Consider the following 22,558-nt stretch of genomic DNA (forward strand, 5'->3'; position numbering starts at 1 on the left):
CGTTCTACTGTCCCCCAACCTCTTGAGGGATCCCTGCGCAGGCCGGACTGTTGCGCGGCCAGGCATCTGCTTTTCGTTCTCCCTTGGTGCCCGCCTGGACAGACCACCGGGCCACCACATCGGATGCGCCTCTGGGCCCCGCTATCAGGAATGCATCCCCGAGATTATCTTCCTGGCCCACCGACCTGTTGGTTGCGAGTGGGGGCCTCCGCCGCCTCCATGCCCAGGGCCGTTCGGTGGGTTCTGGGGCACTGCATAAATGGTGTTTTCGCCGCCGCCGGGAGCAGCGTCCCGAGGGTTCCGCAGAAAAAGGTTATTGCACGGGCTGGGAGCAGGCGCACCTACTTTGTTCTTGTCGCTTTTCCGAGCCCCCAACCAGACCGGCAGAGCTTCGCCTCCTCGCTGGCTGGGTAGTAGACCGCTTGGGAATTCGGGCTCTCTTCCATCTCCTCCGACATAGCTTCGCCTTGAGCACTAAGGTATTGTCCTTCCAAAAATTCAGGTGCGCCGCTTCCCCCGCTCCACGAAAATTAGGAGCTATCTGGGGGAAGCGGTGGCTTATATCCCCCCCATCTGCTCGTCCGTTCCGTGCAGCTGGTCCCCCATTGGGGGGTTTGTACCATGCTGTCCCCCCTATTGGCTGGGGGTTCCTTGGTGCCAACAGGATGCTCCCCTGTGGGGTGTTAAGCCTTCCTGCCGCTTCTGGGCGCCCAGAACCGGTTCCTCCACTGGGGCTCGGCGTGGGTTAAGGCGCCGGCCCTTGAGCCTCCGGCGGCCTCTGCAAAAATGCTTTGCCCAGGCTAGTCCCATGGAGGAGAAGGCACCTCACACGCTGTCACCACAATTGGGCCCATTGTCATTCTAAAGTGCAAATCAGCTGCAGTCTCGGAATGACAATAGGCCACTCTACAGTCTGCACAAGGTCCAGGAGCGGCCGACAGAATAAAAGATAACTGCGGGAGGCCCTGAGTGAAATCTTTTTAACTCACGGGGCCTCTCGCATGGGGAACAGCATTCCTTACTGAGATTTCCCATTTTGATTTTAGTATGATGTCTGTAAAGCGTCCGTAATTTGAGATCCCAAAATTACGGATGCCTTGTGGACATCATACTAAAATGACGGACGGTTCGTTAAATTTACGGACGGTTGGTCACCCTACTTACTAATTATATCTAAGGTCGTATTGGTTGCCATTTGGAATCGTCTAAATGGAAATTTGTTTCCTAACGACATTGACAACAAAGCCTCAAATATTTTATGCACGCATACAAACGATGTATGCGACAATAAAAATGTTTAGATTTGCCCCAGTGGAGCTGACAAATCTAGCCATCTGAAGGTCAAGAACTTGGATCCGAACAAGGCAGAGTCAACCTTTTGATCTTCAGAAGTCAGTACATTACCTACGAACAGATTGCGTAATAGGAACATATGTCACTACAGCGCTTAGAAAAGGCAGCAGTGCTCTGTTAGTAGATCTACTTTGAACATCACTGACTTTGATGTCCGATGATAAACTTGCAACTTAATCTTATTGTAACTTGTATATAAAGTAATATTATACAACATATGATATAGCGCTGAACCGCTTGCCTTCTCGGGTAGCACCCTACACTGTGTAGGGTGCATGATTGGAGGAATGTCATCTTTAGGAGAAGACGTGGGGGAAACGCAGGCTGTCTGCAGGGAAAATGTCTAAGGAAGGAATCCAGGAGTGTGCAGTGGTTAAACGTGTATGCTGCAAAAAAGCATTTTTATCCAACTCTCCCTACCATGATAGATGTCTTCTTGCATGATGGGACTCAGCTTTCTGCAGGAAGTTCAGACCTTGTGTTCCCATTCAGCCTGCCTGTAGTCGTGGGTACGCGCTACCCCATCTCACCTTGTTCACTTACATTAATCATGGCCATGATCCAGAAGGCGTAGGAGACATTGGTGATGACAGTCCCCTGCTGCGGCAATGCATAGCGGGACAGGTTCCTGGGATTGTACGGCACCAGTGAGTTGCGTATGTGCTCCAGGTTAGCGGTGGAGTTGGCGGTGAGGTTGGATTGGATACAGTTCGTATCGGACAGGAACGGGTCAGCGATCAGGGGGCTGAGCAGGGCTCCACATCCTAAAAAGAAATGAAGGACCTGCGAGGGGGAATAAGAGAGAAAGACTTAAAATCCTAGGAAGGTGTTCGAGAAAGACAGTCTACTTCCAGGTTGTGGCACACTCTCCTCTGCTGGAAAGAAATAAGTGAACACAAACACCACCACTTCATATATTGGATAAAGCACACCCAGCCCGTAAATTATGGGGATATTGCAAGTCACTTGTACTATATAGAAGAACGAAGCTGAAAGCAGAGTTCCTTGATATGGCCATGGAACTATGAGCTACCAGTGATAGTATTATGTTCTCAATGCTGGTCATGTAGCTTGACAGGGATCTAGCTGTAATGGGAGGATATTTGTTTCCTGTTTTAGGGGTTGATATGACCCAGTGTGGCTGTCTTTTCATCCTCGCAGGTGATAGTATTGCTAACAATAGTGTGCGGTACACCACTGACAAAGCGACCCTCTGCATCCTGTGGTGGGCCATCTTCTCAGGGCGTGTTTTCTCCTCAGTTGCGTAGACCAGCCAGGGGACTGGTTTGGGTTCTGTGTTATTTGAGTCAAGTGGTTATTGGGTTGGATTAGTGTGTAGTTCTGCTAGCCCTGCACTCTGCAGTGGGGCGAGTCTGCAAGGAGGCAAGCCTCCTAAATGATCACATGGTTGATAGTCTTATTTGATCTTTCCACAAACAAATCCTTATTGGTTTTATTTTTGGTGGTTTCAGTAATTTTGGCATGTCCTCATCACTCTTTTTATCAGCTATTGTGTTTGACTTTGCTATCTCTAATATTATGGGGGTTATAGTGTGTGTTTCCACATGAATTGAAATGGTTTGTTTGCGCAGTATGTGACTTGTAGGGGGTGAGGTTATATTCATGTGTTTTTGCTCCGGGGCACCCGGAAGCAAATCATTACCTTCTCTAGTGGCTTCTACTTTTTCCTGTCTGAAGCTGTAATGAATAGCCCCCTGAGGTCTGCTCAACGATATTAGGGGCTTTATTTAATGACCACCTTGCGGGCACGCTGCCCCACTGCAAGTAACTGGAGCACAAATGGGAAACAAGTAAAGACACAGCAGATAAAACTTTAAATCAGCCCTAGGATGTTACCACCTGCAGATATGGAACACCAAGCGCACAGCTCTTGCAGATCTCATCAACGCCAACACTGACAACAGCAAGTAAATATTTGCCATCATACATCAAAGATTTCATCATGCTTTCTGCCGCCTCCTGCAACATCACCCCTGCAACAAACTCTTGAACAATCGCTGACAAATGCATCTGTCTAACACAATCAATTCCATGTACAACTTGGAATCGAACCGACACCATCACAACTCAACTTCCCATCACAGCCAATAAACGAATCCTGACCTCATGGTCTGCGGTCACCACCATCAAAATCACTGCTACCATGCTGACTTCCGACTCAGGGCTCCTTCTGACCCTTGCTCCCACCAGGTTTTCATCTAAGGATTTCTACTAATCAGTGAAGCACTAACACCCATCCTCAATGCCTCCATAAACTCGAATCACCTAATTCAGAGACACCTGGAAACATGCCACCATCATGCCCCTGCTCAAGAATCCATCAGCTGAGTCAGCCACGCTTTCCAACTATAGACCCATCTCCCCAATACCATACTCGTCAAAGGTCTTAGAGAAACAAATCAACCTACGACTCACTAACTACCTGCAGCAATCACCAGCTCCTTAACCGGAAACATCCTTTACGACACAACTTTTACAATGCATTGCCTTTACAACGCGGTATTTACAACGAAAACTATTACAATGCATTGCGCTGGGGGCGCTCTAGGATAGGGAATAAGTTTAATTTACTATCCAACACCTTCCCTAGTGTCCACGGGGACTGGAGTTGGAATAGTAAATTAAGCTATTCACTATCCAGCACCCCCAAAGCACTATGCGTTGTAAAGGTTTTCGTTGTAAATACCGTGTTGTAAAGGCATGCGTGGTAAAAGTATGCATTGTAACGTCATACATCCCTCCTTGACACCAGGCATTCCAAATTCAGGCCCAAACACAGCACAGAAGCAGCACTCATCGCCACCACAAACGACAACTGCATGATCCATAACAGAAGATACATGCGAGTCCTCATTCTCAAGGATCTCTCTGCAGCATTTGACACTGTCCTACACCCTATCCTCATCAGACGCCTGCACACGATTGGCATCCAAAGACCCGATCTCTGCTAGATCGGCTCCTTCTTAACCGATAGAATGCAAGCTGTCAGTCTGGCACCTTGCATCTCAGAAACCCACAAACTCATTTGTGGTGTGTCTTAAGGTTCATTACTTAGCCCCACCCTCTTGAATACATACATGATCCCTCTGGCCAACATCATTTGTGCACATGATGTTGAAATCCTCTTTTACGCCAACGACACACAACCCATACTCTCCCTCAGCACAAAAAATAAAGTCAATCTCCCGCATGAGCGAAGTCACAAACTGGATGAAAGCCAACTGACTCAAGCTTAACATTGACAAGACAGAAGTAGTTATCTTTGGCAAGAACACCACACCGTAGGACTACAAATGGTGGTCGGCGGAACTTGAACCCACACCTAGAACCAATTCCAGGAACCTCAGAATAATCATCCACACATTGTATTGTGTTGTATAGTATATTTATAGAGTGCACTGTGGGCCATGACTGGTATTCTGGCGCTAAGATTGCTAAAGTCATGATAAGAAGCAGGTAGGGGAAAAGAGGATAAGAGGAGGGGAGCAGCTGTCACCCTGATCAATGTAATTTTGGGAAAAGCCAGGTCTTAAGGGCTTCCGAAACGTAAACAAATCAGCCTGAGATCTTAGTTGAAGTGGTAACTTGTTCCATCCCTAAGAAACTTTGATAGAGAAATCTCGCCTCCCCCCTTGAAGCACTCTATTGAATCTGTATTCTTGCAGAAGATTAGTTGTAGCTGAACGTAGAAACCTTACTGGAGCGTATTTCCTCAGTCTGGTCTGCAATGGCTTGTGGCCCTTATTCTAGAGGACTTTGAATATATTGCAAAGGGATTGAAAGAGGATCCTGGGTTCATTGGGTAACCAGTGAAGATCCCTGAGAGCACGGGAGGCAGAAGAATTCTGGGGCATATTATCATGGGCCGGTGTTAAAATTATCGCCATTTTATCGGCAGGAAACTGCCGATAAAACAGCGATAATGGGCTTGATCATATGCCCTTGTTAATTCCCATAGAAGCCCATGTTAACATCAGAACACGGGCTTCTATGGGAATTAACAAGGGCGTATTATCAAGCCCATTATCGCCATTTTATAGGCAGTTTTCTGCTGATAAAACAGTGATAATTTTAACACCGGTCCTTGATAATATGGCCCTTTGTCTTCTATTTAGCATCAGTTTGGCTATAGCAAGCTGAACTCTATCCAATTCCTTAAACAGATAATTAGGACCTCCCAAGGGACCTCAGGCAGGGTGCTGACGAGGGACAAACAATGGCGCTAATTTTATTAGACCTTAGCGCCGCGTTCGACACTGTGGCACATTCCATCATGCTACAGTGTCTGGACAAGGTCGGGGTGAAAGGGGCAGCGTTGAAATGGATTTATTCATTTCTCACTGGCCAGGGTTTCCAAGTGAGGCAGGGTGAACACTACTCGGAGCAAATTCCTTTGGACCAGGGGGTGCCGCAGGGCTCGTCCCTGAGTCCAACACTCTTTAATCTTTATGTCGCTCCGATTGCCACCTTAGTAGAGAGTCACGGCCTCAGCTTGGTGTCGTATGCCGACGACACGCAGTTGGTCATCTCCCTATCGCGCGCACCCGGTCTTTCGGCGGACATCTTCAGAGCATGCATGCAAGACCTGGCTGCCTGGATGTCCGCCAATTGCCTCAAGCTTAATGGGGGCAAGACCGAGGTGCTGGTCGTGGGGGGCTGCCAGTCTGCGTGGACGTCGGCATAGTGGCCATCTTCCCTGGGCCCAACACCCATGCCTTGCCAAAAAGCGAGGAATCTAGGCATTTGGTTTGATGCCGCCCTCACCTTTGGCCCTCAGATCAATCAGGTGGTAGGACAATGCTTTGGGACCCTCAAAAGCCTTAGGAAGACGCTGAAGTTCTTGCCTGTGAGAGCCCGACAGACCTTGGTACATGCACTAGTCACATCGAGGATGGACTATGGCAACCTTCTTTATTTAGGAACCCTGGAGAAGAATCTCAGCCGCTTACAGGTCCTACAGAACGCTGCGGCACGATTGGTGCTTAGATTACCCAGAAGAGCTGCTTCTGCAGCGGCTCTCCGGTCCTTGCACTGGCTTCCGGTCAGAAGCAGGGTAGAATTTAAAGCACTTTGCACGTCAAGTCAAGTCAAGTCATGGAATTTGTATAGCGCACTACATACCCAGAGGGTTTCAAGGCGCTTAGGAAGGAGAGGAGGGTTACCTGTCAAATATCCATGTTTTAAGTTGCTTTCTGAATGCTAGGTGGTTCTGGGTAAGGCGAAGGCACGCGGGGAGTGAGTTCCATGTTTTGGCAGCCAGGTAAGAAAAGGATCTGCCTCCCATGGTGGTCTTGTTGATGCGAGGTACAGTGGCGAGGGCTTGGCTGGAAGAACGTAGTTGGCGGGGGGGGTGTAGAAGGACAGTCGTGAGTTGAGGCAATCTGGTCCGATGTCGTAGAGTGATTTGTGTGCGTGGGTAAGCAGACGGAAAGTGATCCTCTTATTGACGGGTAGCCAGTGGAGGTCTTTAAGGTGACCGGAGATGTGTTCGTTGCGTGGGATGTCTAATATGAGCCTGGCTGAGGCGTTTTGGATTCGTTGGAGCTTCTTCTGGAGTTTTGCGGTAGTACCTGCGTAGAGGGTGTTTCCGTAGTCCAGTCGGCTCGTGACCAAAGCGTGGGTGACTGTTTTCCTCGTTTCGGAGGGGATCCAGCGAAATGTTTTCCTGAGCATGCGAAGAATGTTGAAGCAAGAAGAGGAAACGGCGCTGACTTGTCTGTTCATTGAGAGTGAAGAATCCAGGATGACGCCTAGGTTTCGTGCGTGGTCTGTCGGGATGGGTGCTTTTCCGAGGGCTTCTGGCCACCAGGAGTCGTCCCAAGCAGAGGGGGATGTACCTAGGATGAGGACTTCTGTTTTGTCCGAGTTCAGTTTCAGACGGCTTTGTTTCATCCATTCGGCAACTTCTTTCATTCCTTCGTGTAGGTTAGTTTTGGCGGTGCTGGGGTCATTAGTGAGGGAGAGGATCAGTTGAGTGTCGTCCGCGTAAGAGATGATGTTGAGGTTGTGTTGGCGTGCGATGGCCGCGAGGGGGCTCATGTATACGTTGAAGAGGGTGGGACTGAGTGAGGATCCTTGTGGTACGCTGCAGATGACTTCAGAGGCCTCGGACTTGAATGGAGGAAGGCGGACTCTCTGGGTTCTTCCTGTGAGGAACGAGGTGATCCATTCAAGTGCTTTTCCTTGGATTCCAATGTTATTGAGGCGTTGTAAAAGGGTGCTGTGACAGACTGTGTCGAATGCTGCAGAGAGGTGAAGGAGGATGAGGGCGACTGTGTCTCCATTGTCCAGTAGAGTTCGAATGTCGTCTGTTGCTGCGATGAGGGCGGTCTCAGTGCTGTGTTTTGCTCGGAAGCCAGATTGTGAGGGGTCGAGGGATTTGTTGGCTTCGAGGAAGGCGGCGAGCTGGTTGTTGACAGCCTTTTCGATGACTTTGGCCGGGAATGGAAGAAGCGAGATGGGGCGGTAATTTTTGAGTTCGGTGGGGTCTGCTGTTGGTTTTTTCAGGAGGGCGGTGAGTTCAGCGTGTTTCCAGTCTTCCGGGAAGGTGGCGGAGTTGAGGGAGCAGTTGATGACGTCTCGGAGGTGTGGTGCTATGACGGAGTCTGCTTTGTTGAATATGTGGTGAGGACATGGGTCTGTGGGGGATCCTGAGTGGATGGAATTCATCAGCCGGATGGTGTCCTCAGTGGAGATTGGGTTCCAGTTGTTAAGGGTGTTCACGGGGGGAAGATGAACAGCAAATGGTAGGGTGGGTTGGTTTCTGGGTTGGTTGTCAAAGCTGTTGTGGATGTCTGCGATCTTGTTGTGGAAAAATGAGGCTAGGGAGTCGCAGAGGGCTTGAGATGGGGTGATGTCGTTGGAGTTGGACGAGGGATTGGAAAATTCCTTGACGATGTTGAAAAGTTCCTTGCTGTTGTGGGCGTTGTTGTCAAGTCGATCTTTGAATGCTGTTTTCTTGGCTTTTCGGATCAGTTGGTGGTGGGTGCGGGTGGCGCTTTTGAAGGCGTCCTTGGTGCTGGTGGTTGGGTCTTTTTTCCAAGCCTTTTCAAGGGAACGGCAGAGTTTCTTGGACTTCTTGAGATCATCGTTGAACCATGAGGCCTTCTTGCTGCCAGGTTTGCTTTGACGTTTTTTCAGTGGTGCCAAGGTGTCGGCGGTGTTGGATAGCCATAGGGTGAGGTTGGCGGCGGCTTCGTTGGTGTCAGAAGATAGGGCTGGGGGGTTTCGAAGGAGCGATGCGGAGATTTGGTCCGTGGTGATTTTGTTCCAGTTTCTTTGCAGGGTAGGTTGGAGGTGGATGTTGGGTTTTGGTTTGTTGTAGGTGAAGTGGACGCAGCTGTGGTCAGTCCAGAGGAGGTCCGTGGTGTGGCTGAAGGAGACATGGTTGCTGGAGGTGAAGATTGAGTCGAGTGTGTGACCTGCGATGTGGGTGGGGGAAGTGACCAGTTGTTTAAGTCCGAGGTTGGCGAGGTTGTCCAGCAGGGTGGCGGTGTTGCGGTCGTTGCTCTTTTCAAGGTGAAAGTTGAGGTCTCCCAGAAGGATGTAGTCTTTGGAGGGGAGCGCGTGTGGAGTGATGAAGTCCGTGATGTCTTCACTGAATTTAGCTCGGGGTCCTGGTGGTCTGTAGAGGAGGGTGCCTCTGAGTGTGGTCATGGGAAATCCCCTCTTCCTCTACAAGGACTCTTGACACCTTATGAGCCTCCCCGCTCTCTAAGATCCTCTGGCTCTGGACTCCTGGCTGTCCCTAAGGTATCCAGAGCTCGGATGGGGGGTAGATCTTTCAGATACCTTGCAGCCGCCAGATGGAACAAGCTGCCCATGGCGCTACGACTAGAGCCATCTGAGTCAATTTTTAGAGCTAAGCTCAAAACTGCGCTATTCGCTCAGTAGGTGTGCCGTTTTGTATGGTCCAGGAATAAAGTAGCTCCTCAGCGCGGGGACACGCCGTTGTTGCGTCACCATGCGCTTTACAAAACCCCCAAAATAGAAATAGAAATAGGACATTATAGAAGTCCAGTCTACTAAGCACAACACACCTGGCAATTAAAGATTTAGCTTTAGCAGGTAACATTGGAAAAAGCTTTCTAAGGCTCTGATGAAGAGCAAAGCAGACCTCTACTACTCCATTGACTTGCTTTTCAAGTGATAGAATTTACAGTCATCCAATTTGAGATGTCCATTATGCAGGCCTGAAAATTGCTAATAAAGTTTGACTGATTGTTATTAAGTGATAAAAATCAGTTGAGCATCGTCTGCATGGTTGATTAACGTGATCTTATAGGTTTTAATGAGCGATACTAGTGGCTTGATATACACATTAAACAAGATTGGACTGAATGAAGAGCCCTGTGGGACTCCATGTAGAATAGTTCTGAAACTAGAGCAGAATGGGGGCAGAGCCACAGCCTGGCAGCGTTCCTGTAAGTATGAATTTAGCCATTTTGACACAAGGCCACCAACATCTACTGAGGCTATTCTAGAGAGCAGGGTGTGGTGGTTCGCCATGTCACAGGTTGCTGACAGGTCGAGGAGGACAAGCACCACTGACTAACCGCTGCCAACCATCCTACACATTTCATCAGTGGTGCAGAGTAAGGTGGTCTCAATGTCGTAGTCTGGTCTAAAGGCAAATTGCTCATCCTGTAACAAAAAATGGCCCTCCGGATGATGAGACAGGATTTTACTAACATGTTGTTCCAAAATCTTTATTGGAAATTGGGGGAGAGAGATTGGTCTTTAGTTGGCCTAGATTATAGGGTTGGCTGCAGATTGTTTTACAATAGCTTGACTATGGTCTTTTTCCAACATACAAGCATCACACCAGATTCAAGGGACTGGTTACAGTGGGAGCAATAATTCATCTTCCCATTTTTTCTATTGATTAGGAGGTAGAGGGTATAAAGGGGATCCAGACCTAATAGATCTAAACAGCATATGGAAAGCTTCGGTAGACATTGGGTCAATGCCTTCTAACCTCACTTTGAAGAAGCCAAGAGGCTGTGATATGTTGTTCTGAAGGTTGAGAGATTCAGTAATGGCACTGTTGAAGGGGATAGTACACAAGGTAGAAGTGTTAGAAAAGGAGATCTCTGATTCCTGAGAGCTCTCAAAATCTTTTAAAATCATCTTGATTTTATCCTCAAAGAAAGCTGATAAGTCATTACATAGCTTCTGTGAAGGTGTTAGATCTTGCTAAGACAGGATGGATTTGCAAGGTCACAAATTATGTCCAAAATCGTTTTAGCATTATTAGAGGCAGACAAAACTAGACTGCAATAATACTCAGCTTTTGCTTTCCTAACTTTATTTTCATATTAATTTAAAGCAGTCTTCAGGCAGAATTTATCTCCATCTAGGTAGTGTCTCCACCCTTTCATTTCGAGTTGTCTGCAAACTAATTTGGTCTCCATTAGAACCGGGTTGTACCAAGGGGCAGATAAGCCTGAACAAGGTTTTTGGGCCATAAGGGGAATCTGCATGTCAAGTACACTTATAATTTCGATCTAAAAAAAATTGACAGTTGGTCTCTATAGTGTTTTTTAAAAAATTTTTATTTCAGTAATTTTTTTATTGAAATTATATATATACACGGTGCATTACACTTACATGGGTAGAGCAATTAGACAAGAGGCAGAAGAGACGCCTCTGGGGGGGGTTGGGGGGATTGCGGGGGGGTCATAGAGGTAACAATATCACATAACATAACATTGGCTTATGGCATTTCTAACTGGCTGCGTAGTCTTGGCATTGCGTCCTGTTGTTCGTGTCGTCTTGTGGGTTACATCTCGACTTCCTGCCCCGTCTTCCCCGCCCACCCTGCGTTTGCGGTCGGGCTGTGTATACATTTGTGTGGCCGGTGAGATTGTCCCTTTCGCGGCCAGTGATTGTCCACCCCCACAGCAGCAGGAAAAGAGAAAAGAGAAGGAGCAAAAGGTGGGAGGTATAGTGTGAGTTTAGTTTGGTTGTGGTACTAGAGGGCGTGCGTTACTATTCTAGGCCGGGTTATGACTACTGCAGGAGTTTTGTTTGCTGCGATGTTTACGGCGGCTTGTGCGAGGACAGGTAGTTGTCCAGAAAGAGCCACATATCGCACTTTGTGTGTGTCTTCGGTGTGTAGTTGGCCGTTATGGTGTCTGCCCCCCTTAGAAAGGTGACCCAGTTGAACCAGGTTTTGAGAGAGGCCTTCCCCATGTCTTTCCAGTTGTTCAGTACTGTCTTGACCGCCGCTGTTAATAGGAGGTCAATCAGGTCTTTGTCCTCTCTGGATTTGATTGTGGGGGTCATAAAGCCTGTGTCTAAACTGTGAAACTCGAGCTGGAGTGGGGAGCCTGTTATGTCGTTTATCAGTTCGCCTATCTTGCGCCAGAATTTTTTAACCTTGGGGCAGTGAAAGATCAGGTGTGCTAGATCGCCTTTCAGTCTGTTGCAATTCCAGCATGTGTCATTTTCCCGGAGACCTACGGAGGCTAGGCGTGCGGGGGTCCAGTATGCTTTGTGTATCAGCCAGAATTTGGTTTGGTTTAGGGTGGTAGTTACTTTCTTTCTCGTGGTGGATGTCCAGAGGACGAACTTTTCTTTCTCACTGAGTTCCCTGACCATTAGTGATTCCCAGTAGGCAGTGGCCTTGTTGTTAAGTTTGGTGGATCTTGGTCACAGGGCTTTGTAGAGGTATGCTACTTGGTGACCTGTTTTATTTAGGTTGGTAGGGTATTGCAGTATTGAAGGTGTTTGTTTGTTGAGGTCTGCTTTACTAATCGCTACTTTGATCTTAAGGAAGTTGTATAGCTCAATGCTGTCTAGTTTGTGTTAGTTCTTGAGTGAGTCAAAGGTGGTGTGTGTGCCTTGGGTGTGTAGCTGACTAGCTGTTGAGATGCCGTGCCTGTACCAGGAGTGCATGTCTAGTGTTCTGTCCCTGTATTTGATCTTGGGGTTGTGCCATATGGACTCCCACTGAGTGTTTCTCACGCTAGTGTCCAACATCCTGTCTATCTTGAGGAGGGCCGTCATGGTGTTCCTCAGTATGGTGTTGTACTTGATTGCGGCGTGTTTGGTTGCCGTGAGGAGGGCGATGGCTCCATTCCTTCTAGTAGTCTCCTCTCTAGTGAGAGCCATGCTGGGGTGTAGTCTTGTTTGGGCATGAGCCAGTACAGTCCTTGTTTCGCTGTGTATGCAGTTTGGAAGGTTTAGAAATTTGTTATATTTAGGCCCCCCAGGTCCTTGGCTAGCCTGAGTTTTTGCAGGCTAATTCGGGTTTTTTTATCCTTCCATAAGAAGTTATTTATTAGTTTATCCAGCTTTTTGTGGAAATCCACTGTGTTGATTAGCGGGAGCATGTTGAGCATATAGTTCACTATCGGTGTGAGCATCATTTTGACTGTCTTCACTCTCCCCCACCATGTAGTGAATTTAGGTGACCATCCTTCTACTCTCTATTTCAGTTTGCGTAGTATCGCCTGTTCATTCTGGTCTATTGTGGACCTGAGATCTCTCTCGAAGAGCAGGCCCAGGTATTTTATCGATTTTTTCTGCCATGTTAGCCCTGATTCTCCCACGACAGTCTTCGTGGTGTGTACGTTCAGCGGTTTGCATTCTGATTTTTCTCTGTTTAGTTTGTAGCCCAACACATGTGCATACTGCTCTATGGTGTCCATGAGGGACTTTATCGACTTCTCTGGGTTTTCTGTTGTGATAAGGATGTCATCAGCATAGACCGCTAACTTCACCGCCTCTCCCCCTATAGAAATTCCTGTTATGTCTTTGTTCGTTCTTATCATATTGAGCAGTGGTTCTATCGCTAGTAGGAAGAGGGCTGGTGATAGCGGGAAGCCCTGTCTAATGCCGCGTTCTAAGGTGAGTAGTTCAGATGTCCCTCCGTTTACAATGACGCGTGCCTTGGGCTCGTTGTAAAGTGCAAGTACCATCTTCCTGTAATTAGGTCCCAGGCCAAATTTCTGCATGCACCGGTCCAAGAATGGCCAGGACACTCTGTCAAATGCCTTCTCTGCGTCTAAGGCTATCATGACTCCGGCGTTGTCGCTTTTGGATGCATGGTTGATTATGTGGCAGAGCAGTCTAGTGTTGTTGTGGGACGTTCTGTTTTTGAGGTAGCCTACCTGTGAGCAGTGTATGAGTTTGGGTAGGTGTGCATTGAGTCTGGTCGCTAGGATTTTTGCATATATTTTGCAGTCCACGTTTATGAGGGAGATTGGTCTGTAGTTCTTGGGGTGTTGCATGTCTTTCCCTTCTTTGGGTATTACTATAATGTTAGCTTCTGCCATTGTCGGTGTCATGCGGCCTTGTTGGACACAGGTTGAGAACACGTCTGTCATCGTGGGCTTAAGTATGGATAGGAATTGCTTGTAGAATCTCGCTGTGAAGCCGTCTGGGCCTGGGGCTTTGTTATCTTTGAGGCTGCCTACTGCCCTTTCTATTTCGTCGCCTGTAATGTCTGATTCCAGTGTATCACGCTGGGCATCAGTGAGTGCTGGCATTGTGATGTGTTCAATGGAGTGCCTTACCTCCGTCACTGCCTAAGGTGGTGTCTCTTTTGTAGGGCTGCTCATAGAAGTCTTTAAAGACATTGAGTATCTGCTTGTTTGCTGTCTGTAATTTGTTTTTGTTATCTGTGACTGCTGCTATCGAGTGTTGTTTCTGCTTGCTTTTGAGGTAGGAAGCTAGTGCCTTCCCCGCTTTGTTGGCGGTGCATAGATTTATGGCCTTGTACTTGTTTATCCAAGTTCCAGCCCTTTCACTTAGAATTCTGTTAAGCTCGTACTTCTTTTTCGTTAGTGTTGTGAGGGTGTTTCTATCTTTTAGGTTGGCTATGTGTCCTGCCTCCAGGTTTTTGATTTCCTTTTCCAGGTCTTCAATTTTTTTATTCCTCACTCTGTTGAGTCGGCCTTTGATGCAGAGTATTTTGCCCCTGATCGTGGCTTTTAGGGCATCCCATAGGGGGTGTCTGTCCATATCGGGTGTATCATTAAGTACAAGGTATTCTTTTATAGAAGCCTCTATTTCTGCCTTGGCTGATGTGTTCTTGAGCAGGTCATCGTCAAACCTCCTGCGTGTTGGTCTTTCATTGTGTTTGCCCGTCAGTGTCAGGCTAATGTGTGAGTGGTCACAGATGGTTCGTGGGCCTATCTCTGTTTGGTCAATAAGGTGGGTGTGTGAGTCTGCTATTAGAATGTAGTCGATTCTGCTGTAGGAGTTGTGTGGGTTTGAGTAGAAGGTGTACTCTCTGCCATCCGGGTTCTGGAGTCTCCAGGGTTCTTTGAGTCTGAGTTTCGTGCATAGATTCCCCAGAATGTTCCCTCTTTGTGATTGTTGGCTCGGTCTATGTGGGTGTCTATCTATGGCTGGGTCTAGGACCTGGTTCATATCGCCTGCTACTATTAGGAGTTCTTCTCGTGGTAAGGTGTTCAATTGCTCCCCAACCCTGTCCCAGAAGAGTCTGTCTTCTGTGTTGGGACCGTAGATGTTGGCTACATGTATTGATTCTTCCCCTCTTGCTAGACTGGTCACTAGGACTCTGCCCTCTTCGTCAGCCTGTGAGTTTTTCAGTACTAGCTTTGATTTCTTGCTGATTATTGTAATAACTCCGTTCTTTTTGTTTTGTGCGGGTGAACCTATGATTTCGCTTATCCAGCTTGCCTTGAGGCGGCCTATGTCCACCGCTTCTAGTTTTGTCTCTTGTAGGACGTATATGTCGCTTTTGAGCTTTGACAGGTATTCAAGGACTTTCCTTCTCTTCACTGGGTGGTTGAGACCCTTCGCGTTCAGGGACACTACTTTGATATCAGCGGAAAGGTGGCTGTGTTGGTTGGGTGTCATTTTGTGTGTTGTGTATCTCGCGGTACGACTGGCACACTCTTGTACGTGTCGTTGTTCCGTGCTGTGCTCTCCCTATTGCCCTCTTGTGTGCGATGGTGTTGCCTGCCCCTGCATGTCGGTAGTTGCCTATGCTCCCTCCTAGTCTGAGAGTACAAGTGGAGAGGTAGAGAAGGGAGATAGAGAGAGGGAAAGAAAAAGAGAAACAACCCATGTATTTGCACCCAAAGCCTCCCCCCATACCGCTGCCCCCCTCCCGCCCCAACCCCCTCCCCCCTTACTTGCTGAGTGGGTGTGCGACGGCAAAGTTCCCTTGCTACGCATTTTGTCCCAGAGGCACTCGCTTGGGAAGCATTAGGGGATATGGTTGTCGCATAAATGTAAATGTAAATGTAAATGTAAATGTACATGCATAGTCAGTTCTCCGTCATTGATGCCCCTTTGCTTCCCCGCTTAGTCTGTTGTTTAATAGCACTCTGGTTTCTTTGAGGTAGATTGTTGTCGAACGCCCGAGTCTCCTGTGTGCGTAGGTCATAGTTCCGTGGTTGGGGAGACTGCGGACGTGCCTTAGAAGTAGATAGTAGTGAGGTATTGAATTGCTTTTGCTTGTGCCATGGCTTTTATTCCGATTTCTCTGCATCGTCCAGTGAAGCACTTCTTTTTGCGGCTCCAGGGCTTTTGTTTTCCACGTCTTCTGCTGGTGGCCCTTGAAAGTACCTTCTGAGGTCCTTCGGGTCATCAAAAAGCATTGTCCTCCAGTTGTCCGTGACTTTGAAGTGCGCGGGTCCAGCGAAGCTAAATTGAGATTCTTTTTGCGAAGGGCATCCCTCAGTGCAAGAAACCTCTTCCTGGTCTCCACTGTGGGTTTTGAGTAGTCTTGTGTTAGGACTATTTTGTTACTCGCCCATGTCAGGTTTTGGTTTTTCCGGGCAAAGGCGAAGATGGCGTCTGTGTGGTTTGATCTTAGCGGGCAGCAGATTATTGATCTGGGTCCCTTCCCATGGGTTGGTTTCCCTGCTGGTACGCGATAGGCTTTATCCACTTCAAATTGCCTATCGAATCTCAGGCCGGTCAGCTTGGGTAGCATGTCTTCTAGCATGGCTGCCCAAGTACCTGCTGGGTCTTCTGTTCCTTCTGGGACGCCCAGAATCCTTACGTTGCCCCTCCTTGCCCGATCGTCTTGTTCAGCCAGCTGCCTTTGCATGGCCTTTGTAGTCTTTGAGCATTCTGCTAGTGTCTTGATGTTCTTGACGGTCACGTCTTCGATGTCACTTATTCATCCTTCTGCGGCTTCTATTCTTGTGTTGGTAGTGTGGAGGTCTGCTCTTATCGCTGCTAGTTCCAGCTGCATATTGTCTATTGTGAGCTTTGTTTCTTTTGCTACCGCGTTGCCTTTGTTGACCCTTTTTAGGATAGTCTCTAGGGTGGTTGTGTCGCTTTTCTGCTTCATTGGTGACTCGGGAGTCTCCTTTCTGGGCTTTTTCTGGTCGTTGGCAGTTTTCCCCTCATGTCCCGCCATTGCTTCGATGCCTCTTCTTGATTGGAAACTGCCTAGTCTGCCCTCTTTCTGGGTTGATGCTAGGGCTTTGGCTGGTTCAGCTCTTGGTACCGGGGTTGTATTGTGTGTTCGGTACCTGCTAGGTTCCCTGATGTTCCTGGTTCTTGTTTTGATTTTGCCCCTGCCAGCGCGTGCAGTATTGCTTTCACTGCCGCACTCTGGGGGTATTCGGGCCGGTTGAGCCCCTTCAGCGTTGTGCCTCCTTTTCTCCCAGATCGCTGTGCTTGTGCCTTAGCGCGTTGTCCCGAATGTTGTGCTGGGTCCCTGAAAGCGGCACAGGCCGACTTGTTTCTTTTGGGTTAGTTCACGCTCGATCGTGCCCCCTCTTTGCGCTATCTTCGCGTCACGTCGCCGCGCCCGCGGCCTTGGTTTGTGTTCCGCTGTAGGTCCTGGGAGTGGTGGAGCTCAGGGGAGATCGCCTGTTTCTGCTTTCCGCTGTGTGGGGGTTGCACTTCCTTCTTTGCGCTCCCCTGTCTCACCCCTATGCGCTCGCAGGTCTATTGGCTGGGCTTTTGCGCTGTGAGCCGTGAGTTCCTTCAACTCGTCTTTGTTTCCGTTTCCTTTACTTTGTTTATCTCGGCGGGCACTTCCGGTAATGGCGGCCCCCTTGCGCTTGATGTTGGTTTCAGTTTCGCTTCTGCAGCTGTCGGGATGATTGTAATGGCATGCGCGACCCTCTGTAGGTGTAGTGGCTAAATTGTGCCTTGGTTGTTCGTATGGAGCCCCCCGCTGCTGCTTATGCTTCCTCTCTCCTTCCTCTCCCCTGCTTCCCCCTCGCTTCCCTATGCCGATCAATGGCGTCGTCTGGAGTTCTCTGTTATGCCGGTTATGCCGGTGCAGGGCAGTGGGACAGCAAGGAGCTCTGTTGGTCAGTGCTGCGCAGGGGGGGTCGCTGTTGCCCGGGGCTCACCTCTTTTTCCTTGCCGCCGCTTGAGGCGCTTGGTCTATGCCTCCCGGCGCAGGCAATTGGTTGCCATCTTGCCTCGAGGTCTTCTTCTCGTGTCCGGAGGGTGAAAAGGTCGATATTTATGATCTCAACCCTTTTCCTGGCAATCTGCTAAGTTCCTCCCATTGCGTGGAAGTTCCAATGCCTGATCTTAATTCCCTATGCGAAATCGGTCCGGTTTGGCTGGCATTAACTCGCCGTTGTTGGCCTCGGGACTGCGGAGCTGACAGACTCAGACGACCGTCCACATTGCCGTCCAAGCCACACCCCTCATCTCTATAGTGTTTAAAGAGTTGAGAGTCTTTGAGAAGTCAAAGACAAACCCTGAATGAGAAATAAGAGGTTTATACCAAGCTCTAATTTTAGATCTAGTCGTTGCCGTACTCTTATGGAGAGCCGCCCTACCCATATGTAGGTGAAAGGTAATGAGTGAATGATCTGTTCAGCACAAAGGATTAGTCTCCTCTACTGATACCAGTCTTTCTGGAGAGAATGTAAGGTCAAGAGTTAGACCACCCAGATGGGTGGGGCCTTGCACCAGCTGGCAAAGACCAATGTTGTTACAGGGACCCTTTAAATCCTTAAAACCCGGGGATAAATCTCCATCACGCCACAAATTGAAGTTTCCTAACAAAAAAACGTTATTTTTTAGTCTTATTATAATTGCGAATAGGGAGATATGCAAACTATGGAAGGATGCCTCCCCACCTTTATATGAAAGCTGGTTACGGGTGGCTTTGAGCACTGCACGGCTAGAATTTGGTTTGACACAAAATGTAAATAGCACAGTGTGGGATCCTTTGTTGGAATGGGGAAGAGAAATGAGGCTGGTCTAAGGCCCTGCTAGTCCTATGATTACACCAGGCCCCGGAATAAAGGGACAGGGCAGGTTAGCCCAGGCAATTGCAAGAACGTCAACCCTGGGCGCCCACAACGGAATGGGTTGAGAAAGTTTATTTGCTCAGCTTTTGGTGAAATGAAGACAAAAAACAACTAATGAAAATATTGGAATGGGTCAGAAACATGTTAGTTAAGGTATCAAGAAATCACCATCTCTGCATCCTGCTTCCATACCCTGAAGAAGCTGAGGAATATCTTCAAATGGCGCCCAAGGAACACTAGAAAAACTGTCAGTCATGCACTAGTCACCAGCAGGTTCAACTATGGAAATACCCTCTACGCTGGGATCAACAAGCACTCACTAGAGGACTACAAACCATCCAGAACTCGGCAGCCAGACTCATCCTCAACCTCCTACACAGAACTCGCTTCACACCACACCTCAGGGAACTCCACTGGCTCTCAATAAACAAATATGCTCAATTCAAACTCCTCACGCATACATTCAAGGCATTAAACAACTCGGATCCCACCTACTTGAGAGTTGTATCTCCTTTCACCAACCACCTAAACACCTCTGCTCCGCAGGTATCCTACTGGCACAAATTCCAGGCATACACTGAACAAGATAAAGAAAATGAGTATTCTCTTACATCGCTCCTAAAGCATGGAACCGCCTCCCACTCCACATTGGAGCCTCCTGCTTTCTTCTTGAATACTGCAAGAGGCTGAAGCCCTGGCTTTTCAATTAACCAACCTACCACCGGCATGACTAGGCACACACACCTGCTTAACATCAGGATGCCCTAGTGCTTTTCAAATTTGAATAACATACCATGAACTAACACAGGGTAATGCTTTGCTGTTCCACCAATTAAAGTGAAAACGACCTGTTCTGTAACTTCTATGCAACTCCTTGCCTGTGGCTGAACAGCAGTGACTTAAAGTAGGCAAATCCAGTGTCTATGATCAGGAACAAGCAAAACTCTCCCATTACACAAATGGCATTCAAATCCTACAATGTATTTTGCCTAATTATCAGTAGCATGAACCCACTCCACATAATAGGCAGAGATGTCAACTCACGTCCTGCTCCTGCAAGCATCATTGCAACTGCTGAGGCCAGGCTTTTCCAGGGATGCTGAACCTTAGAGTAATATTAGCAAAATGTGGCCCTTCATTTCCTCCCACCCACAGACTCCTTCAAGCATCCACAAAATGTTATAAAAGAGGCAAGACAGCAGGTAATAACAAAGACAAAGGACAGCAGAAAAGTGGCTCAGCAAACCCTACTGTTACTTATGCTGAATAACCCCCTCATTTAAAGATATGTCAGAAACTGTAACGATCAACAAGGAACTAGCTCGGGGACACAAGAACCTGATATGAACTGGATGAGTAAAAGCAGGTGAGGAAAGGATGTTAGGTCCACCGCTACTGGGCTGGGGCCTGTACTTCCTTAATGGCTCAACTAACTTGGATTCCTCAGCAGGACCTGCAAATTAGGATCTAGGACCTCATCAGCTGTATCCTGGTTAATATCGAAGCCTTGGACTGGATCTTGGACACAGATGTGGTGGCACACTCAGAAAGTGACCAAGACCCCTTAACGCCAACAGTTATACTTGGCATAACACCACGAGCCAAAGAGGCCCAGGTCCTGTATATTGGCCAGCAATTCTCCTATCAAATAACATAATTCCCCTTCACCATAGTTTGTTAATTCAATTAGCTTCTGAAATGTGTGACCCGATGTCTAGACTTTTCGGCTGATCGCTGATTTGAATCATTTGATTATTTTAACTAATCATTTCTTATACAACATCAATCGGGTAAAGCTGTCTACTCTTATTTTAAAACCCAGTAGTCATTTGCTATTTTCAATTGATTTTTATAATTGCTTGTATGGTTGTGCTAAACATTCCTATCACTTGGATTGTGTTAGTTATAATCTGTCCACCATTTATTACTACAAACACTAGTTGACGCAGCCTTTTATAGATGGCGATGCTCGGACTGATCGTAGTGAGGTTTTTCTCTCAGATAACTTGCTTTGATGAATCCAAGAGGGAGTCTGTGAGTGTGCTGATGTCTAGAGTTGGTGTCCAGCTTGTTGTTACTCACCTGATTCAGGTAACAATATTTGAAAAGATATTTAAAAGAAGTGCAATCTAATGCCGGCCTTTCATTGCTTGTAAAACCTTCGGTCTACAAGGATGTGTATGTACTGGCTGCTCATTCCTACCGAATTGTTTGCTACAGGCTGTGACCCCATTGCTAGACTTCCTGTTTATAGCTATTTACAGTTGTTTTTTTGATTCTTATTGTAGTTGATGCCCTAACTCTATGCACCTAAGAGTACTCTGTTTTTATGTCATTTTTGATTGAATATTTGCTATTTTGGCTTTCTGGAAGTCAAGTTCAGTAAGTTAGCTTCTGGTGCTGGAGCCAGACTGATCAACAAATCAATCAATCTGGATTTATAAAGTGCAACTATTCACCCCTGAAGATATGCAGGCACTGAGGGTCTTGCTGCATCAGCCGGGTTCAGTTAAACAGACAGGTCGAGTGCCTTCTGGAATTCTAGGAGATAGGTGGAGACCTGAGGTGCATAGAGAGGACATTCCAGGATTTAGCTGCGACGTAGGAGAAGAAGTGTCTTCCATTGTTGCTGCAGCGGATGTGGTGGGTGTGCGTGAGGGAGAGGGAGGCAGAGCGCAGATGTCTGGAGGGTTGGTGGATGTTCAGGCAGTGGTTGATGTAGGCTGGTCCTTGGTTGTGCAGGTCTTTGTAGGTGTAGCTCAGCATCTTTAGTTGATATCGTTTTGTGTGGAGATTCAGTGGAGTTTTTTTTAGTTCAGTGGTGATGTGTGTCTGTTTGGGGAGGTCGAGGATGAGCTTGGCCACTGAGGTCTGTATGATTTGCAGTCTCTTCAGGAGGTGAGTGGTGATTCCTGCGTAGTGTGCATTTCTGTAGCTCAGATGGCTGGTGACTAAGGCTTGAGTGAAGGTGCATCTGGAGTTGATGGGGAGCCATTTGAAGATTTACCAGAGCATGTGAAGAGTGAGGAAGCAGGAGGGTGAGACTATGTTGATCTGGGTTTATATGAGGGGTTGGTTGTCCAGGAAAATGTTGAGGTTACGAGCATGGTCTGTTGGTATTTGTGAGGGTCCTAGTTCCGGGGGCCACCAGGAGTCGTTCCACAGGGAGGTGTTGTTGCTGAAGATCAGCACAATTAAATACTAATTGGGTTCTCCCAGAGAACGTCTGAGGACCTGGGAATCAATACAGCATAAACAACACTTGGTCGTGATGTATTTTTTGCCCACCTTGGGTAAGTGTAGCCAGAAAAATTTATTCTAACAGTCATACAGAAAGTTGTCCTATGCATTAATTAAAATCACAGAAACTAAGTGACACATGACAATAACGTTTTTAAAGAAAATATTTTTCTTTATATCATTTTTTGAAAAAGCAATCTGCACAAGGCAGCTGCTTTTCATCCAGTCAGTGACACTTCTTATACACCAGGAAAGTTGGCTCACATGGTGGTGGAAACTTCTGGGAGTGAGAGGATGAGCTGGGTGTCGTCTGTGCAGGTTATGATGTTTAATCCATGTGTTCTGATGAAGTTGGCCAGGGGGGCGTCATGTAGATGTTGAACAGAGTGGGGCTGAAGGATGAACCTTGAAAAACACTGCAAATTATGTTCTTGGGTTCTGAAGTGAACCGTGGTAGGCGGGCTCTCTGGGTTCTTCCATTGAGGAAGGAGGCTATCCACTTGAGAGCATCTCCATGGATTCTGATGAGATGTAGTCTTTTGATCAAGGTGTGGTGGGAGACAGTGTTGAACTCTACTGCGAGGTCGAGGATGATCAGGTTTGCCGTTTCTACCTTGTCAAGGAGGGTTCTGATGTCATCGGTAGCATCAATAAGAGTGGTTTCGGTTCTGTGGGTGGTGCAGAATCCATATTGGGAGGTTTCCAGAAGATCGTTATTCCCCAGGATT

The 22,558-nt window shown here is 47.7% G+C and overlaps 1 protein-coding gene across 1 annotated transcript in view; it reads right to left on the reverse strand.

Annotated features, from left to right (window-relative positions):
- The window catches only part of SLC60A1 (solute carrier family 60 member 1), a 385,656-nt gene that overhangs the window by 91,653 nt on the left and 271,445 nt on the right, over window positions 1-22,558 (reverse strand). The window contains exon 3 of the mRNA XM_086923437.1: window positions 1,897-2,136. Within this exon, the coding sequence (XP_086779563.1) occupies window positions 1,897-2,136 (240 nt within the window). The remainder of the gene's footprint in view (window positions 1-1,896; window positions 2,137-22,558) is intronic.

The sequence above is a fragment of the Lissotriton vulgaris genome, chromosome 5, assembly GCF_964263255.1.
Source record: "Lissotriton vulgaris chromosome 5, aLisVul1.2, whole genome shotgun sequence".
Classification (NCBI taxonomy): domain Eukaryota; kingdom Metazoa; phylum Chordata; class Amphibia; order Caudata; family Salamandridae; genus Lissotriton; species Lissotriton vulgaris.